This window comes from Priapulus caudatus, unplaced genomic scaffold (genome assembly GCF_000485595.1).
Source record: "Priapulus caudatus unplaced genomic scaffold, Priapulus_caudatus-5.0.1 Scaffold1720, whole genome shotgun sequence".
Taxonomy (NCBI): domain Eukaryota; kingdom Metazoa; phylum Priapulida; class Priapulimorpha; order Priapulimorphida; family Priapulidae; genus Priapulus; species Priapulus caudatus.
In genome coordinates this window covers 17442-22457 of record NW_014578781.1, presented here as the reverse complement: position 1 = coordinate 22457, position 5016 = coordinate 17442, and the positions used below count along the sequence as shown (strand labels likewise).

Below are 5016 nucleotides of genomic sequence, written 5' to 3'. Positions count from 1 at the left end.
CTCCCTAACCACGCCTACTCTATAACCCTAACCCTAACAATGAACCTAACCATAACCATAACCCTAACCTATTATATTGATATAATATATTTATATTGATGTAAATGACATTGGTTTTATTGGGACCCATGTTCTCTATCCTTGAACCAATCCGGCCGCCCATGATACTGCAGATTTGCCATTATGCCTGACCAATCTCAGGATTGTCCATGCTAAAACAGTCTATCTAACATTAAATTTCTTAACCAAGATGCCAAGCACATTCCAGATAGATGATGAAGGATCTCATTCAAATTACTAATGACAATGTTATTGCCCATTGGACGTGGATAATCGTCTGCGCGTATGCGCTGTTATGTTGTATTACATAAATGTAATATATAATGCTAGTCTAGAGAGTCGCCTGCTCCCTAACCACGCCTACTCTCTAACCCCAACTCCAACACCAACCCCCTAACACTAACTATAAACCGACTCGGCTCACTTATATACGCGAGTCATAGTACCAAACACTATCTATGGTGTATAACCACATACGCAACGCATGTATGCAGGGGCGTCACAGCCGTAGGGCTGCCGTAGCAAAACGCTACGGGCCCCCAGCCTAAAGGGGCCTCCAAACTTTTAAAATAGCCTCAGAATGCTGGAAATAGCATTTTAGAGCGACAATATTTCAAAATTTTCTGGGGGGAGACCAGAACCCGCAGACCCCCCCCCTTCACACTTCCTACCTCCGGCACTCGTGCCGTGCGCCTGCGGCATGCAACATGAACAGTGCATGAGCAACAACTGCTCGGACGAATAGCGCATACGAACAGGTGTTTGATGTTTGGACGAATCGCTGAATCTTCGGTTCCACGCTGAATGTTATTACATACAATCAATATTAACCCCAGAGTGTACAACGCTGAAATAGGAAAACCATGGTGTCGTTTCAGCAAAATCAATAAAGTTTACCTACCTTATTTTGATACTTCGCTACCGGAATATTATGCAGGCATCATAGCTAGCCAATATAAGATCAACCGCTTGTCTCTACGATGTTCCTATGCCGAGATATAAAGCGATAAAAATCAAGTACTTCTAGGTAATCCTAGCGCCATATCACCCAGTAACACGCCTCTCCCGCGTTTAGTGACTGCTAATGTTGCTTCCGGTCGCCGCTTGGAGCGCTGACTCGTTATGTCATTACTACAGAGTTTACTACAGCTAGCGTAAGAGTCGGGTCGCCATGGTGATGATCCGCCCCTTACGCTAGCTGTAGTAAACGTTGTAGTTTGAGTCATGGCTGCGACTGGAAATGTGAGAAGAGATAGTAGAAGGAAAAGGAATGTTAAATCAGCAACACTATCGCAGGAGCAAGTAAATTATATTACAACGCGTTTAAGACAAGAGAAGCAGGATCACAGTGACCGACGGAAACATACGAGCTTTGTCGAATCTACATTAGCAGTCACTAAACGCGGGAGAGGAGTGTTACTGGGGGATATGGCACTAGGATTACCTAAAAGTACTCGATTTTTATCGCTTTATATCTCGGCATAGGAACATCGTAGAGACAAGTGGTTGATCTTATATTGGCTAGCTATGACTCCTGCATAATATTACGGTAGAGAAGTATCAAAATAAGGTAGGTGAACTTTATTAATTTTGCTGAAACGACACCATCGTTTTCCTATTTCAGCGTTGTACGCTCTGGGGTTAATGGGCTCTTGATACAATGTGTCGTCAATGACAATGACACACCATGACACACATACGTAGTCACAATCTACGATCTTTAAAAGATTCCTTAAGTTTAGCTTCTTCGTTTCTGTAATTCCATATTGGAATGATTTTCCTTTTTTAGTAAATTGTAATATGGTGCTTTTTCTACTGCGATCTGCAGTGTGTTGATCTGTCTATTTCAAGTTCAAGTTTAAGTAATCTTTATTTAAAGTCTGTATGTATACAACATGAGAAACATAAACTCTGCTCTGGTGAGGTTTTAAGACTGATCAACTAACATAAGTAGACCAATAATTAAAACAGTACTTACATAACAATTTTAAAACATGCATACTATACAGGCATTCGAGTACATGAATAAATTATAAGTATAATACATGGATATTTAAAATTTATAGCAAACAGTTACAGATGTTACAAAATTTACTAAAAACATACTGCAAATTAAATATCATTTGCACATTGCACATTTGCATGCAAAACCATTCCATGTTTTGATAAACATTTTACACTCGTTAAAATTTCATACAGTCTGTCTGGTATTTTCTGGCAGACTGTTCCACACCTTTGCAGCTAATGTTCTAAAACTATTTGTGCCACATAGTCGTCGCTACAGGGTAGTTGTAACGACGGGTGCCTCTTGTTTTGTTGCAGATTCTGGATGCGTCGTCGTTAAGCTGGTCGACGCGGATTAAAGGATTCGTCGCTTGTTTTGCGATTGGATGCATTCTCTCCTTACTGGTGCGAATTCACACGGTTTTCACATTATAAGTTTGCGCTATCTCTTGCCATTTATGTTTTAGCATGCTTCTCTTTGTATGTTAGTATGTTTTAGTATGTTTAGTTTTAGTAAGCTGATGTTTTAGTATGTTAGTATGTTTAGCTAGTTTTAGTAAGCTGATGTTTTAGTTTGTTGGTATATTTTAGTATGTTTAGTTTTAGTATGCTTCTGTTAGTATGTTGGTATGTTTTAGTATGTTTAGTTTTAGTATGCTGATGTTTAAGTATGTTGGTATGTTTTAGTATGTTTAGTTTTAGTATGCTTAGATCTGTTAGTATGTTGGAATGTTTTAGTATGTTTAGTTTTAGTATGCTTCTGTTAGTATGTTGGTATGTTTTAGTATGTTTAGTTTTAGTATGCTTCTGTTAGTATGTTGGTATATGTTTTAGTATGTTTAGTTTTAGTAAGCTGATGTTTGAGTTTGTTTTAGTAACATTACATTGCAGTAACGTTGTAGCGTTTCTGACATTCATACATCGAACTTGCAATTCCATTCGGGATGACTGCTCCTGGACTCAGGTATTTTTTCCCATTGTGAGCACGAATATGAGTACATCAGTGAGTACATCAGTGAGTGTATCACGCGATCAGTGAGTGAGTACATCACGCGTGTATGTTTTTTTGTCATTGGGAGTATGGTAGAAACCCTGGCGTATCTCGTACCTCGCGCGTGATCGGGGGGACGAGCCGTCGTTGTTCACGCGTGATTCTGATCTTCGTTGTTCGTGTTTCAGGGCACGTTCCTGCTGTTCACCGGTGGGATGGTGGTGTTTGCCGTCTGCTATACGATAGGAAACATAATCGCACTGTCCGGGTGAGTTGTCTGGTTAAAGTGATTACGTCACCGTAAATAAAAAAAAAAAAAAATTGCCACTTTTTTTTTTACAAAATGTAAGTAATTCTTGTCACTTTTTATGGTTAAATTGCTGCATTATAAGTACTTCCTATTTTACTATATTGTTCGATGTAAACATACACTCGTGACTCGCGCATAGCCCATAGCAAGCATTTAATGTCAGGATCATAATATCAAATCGTCCAGGTTTTTTGGATTTTTAACTAGTTGAGAAACAATCTTATCAGGTAAGAATTTGACGATACATATAGTCCCGTTAGTACTTACTTTTAATGTAAAAATATGGCAACAAAAATTTCACAAATATACACCATAGGAAATTCGTGACATAGTCAATTTAAGGAAGACTGCTGCAAATTTACCTCAACACGATGTAAATCAACGACCTTACATCGACCTTGCATCAATGAAACTACGTTAAATGTGAACGTTAATGAAATTAAATCGCCGGATAGCCAACCCTCGGCCCCATTGTCAGACAGAGAATGGTCCTCAGCATTAGCCTGATAGATGGTTGCGTGAAACACAGGTAAAGTTACGAGTTACTTATACGCAGTGTGTATAGCTAGAGGTTCTGTCTATGCAAAAAAGTTAATGTTAAGACTTATGTTAAGACCAATGTGTGACTAATGTGAAGACTAATGTTAAGACTAATGTTAAGACTAATGTTAAGACTAATATTACTTAAGACAAATTTTTTTCCTGACAACAAGCGCCTGCTGTTAAATTCCTCGTGTCGCGTGCTGCCCTCTATCACGCGTTTGTGTTTCAGAACGTTCTTCCTGATGGGTCCGCTGAGCCAGCTTAAGAAGATGTTCGCTATGACGCGCCTCATTGCAACGATCGTCATGCTGGTGTGTGTACATCGTCATGGCGATTCCTGTCATCGGTTTATCTTCCCACTTTGCTTATTTCTTATTTCTTATTATCAGTTTATTTTCCACGTTGACAAGTTTGTCAGATTACACGACAACACGAGCGTATTAAGTATGAGAGCGTGCAGTCGCAGCTAGCTGCCAACTCGAGTTCGATTTTCGCCAAAATACTAGATTTTACTGCTTAATATCTCAGCGTAGGGACATCGTATGGACAAGCGGTTGGTTTTATATTATCAAGGCAGGACTGCTGAATTATAATGCCGCAAGAATTGTCAAAATAAAATGGGTAAAGTATACTAATTCTACTGAAACTACAACATGGTTGTTGCATTTCACTGTCGCACGCTCTCATACTTAATATGCTCTTGAACTTGAAGATAACGTTAGGAGTAATTTCATTTCTTGATGAATTCGTGTAATTAATTAGGCAGTTGCTACGCGTCCTGAACCGGTCGCCTAGCCTCCAGGCTACGCACCCGGAACCGGTCGCCTAGCCTCCAGGCTACGCGTCCGGAACCGGTCGCCTAGCCTCCAGGCTACGCATCCGGACATCCACTCACACAGTGATCGCGTGACTCGCGTACACGCATGATTGCATGCGCAACGGGACGCTCTGCTGATTGCCGTAAATATACAATATATGCACTGCTGCCGTCTAGCCGTCATCCGTCCTCTCTCGCTCTCTCTCTCTCTTAATCACTCACACACGCACAGCTCTCTCTCTCTCTCTCTCTCTCTCTCTCTCTCTCTCTCTCTCTCTCTCTCTCTCTCTC

General features: G+C 40.4%; 1 protein-coding gene across 2 annotated transcripts in view; it reads left to right on the top strand.

Moving 5' to 3' along the window:
* The first annotated feature begins 170 nt into the window (after nucleotides 1–170).
* The window catches only part of LOC106817420 (vesicle transport protein SFT2A-like), a 9817-nt gene continuing 4971 nt past the window's right edge, over nucleotides 171–5016 (top strand). The window contains exons 1-4 of one of the 2 annotated variants that reach the window (XM_014822086.1): nucleotides 171–220; nucleotides 2383–2469; nucleotides 3244–3323; nucleotides 4138–4219. In XM_014822086.1, coding sequence (XP_014677572.1) covers nucleotides 3271–3323; nucleotides 4138–4219 — 135 coding nt within the window. In that variant the 5' untranslated portion in view covers nucleotides 171–220; nucleotides 2383–2469; nucleotides 3244–3270. Of the gene's footprint in view, nucleotides 221–251; nucleotides 309–2382; nucleotides 2470–3243; nucleotides 3324–4137; nucleotides 4220–5016 lie in introns of those variants that run through there. The other variant, XM_014822085.1, reaches the window with a different exon arrangement.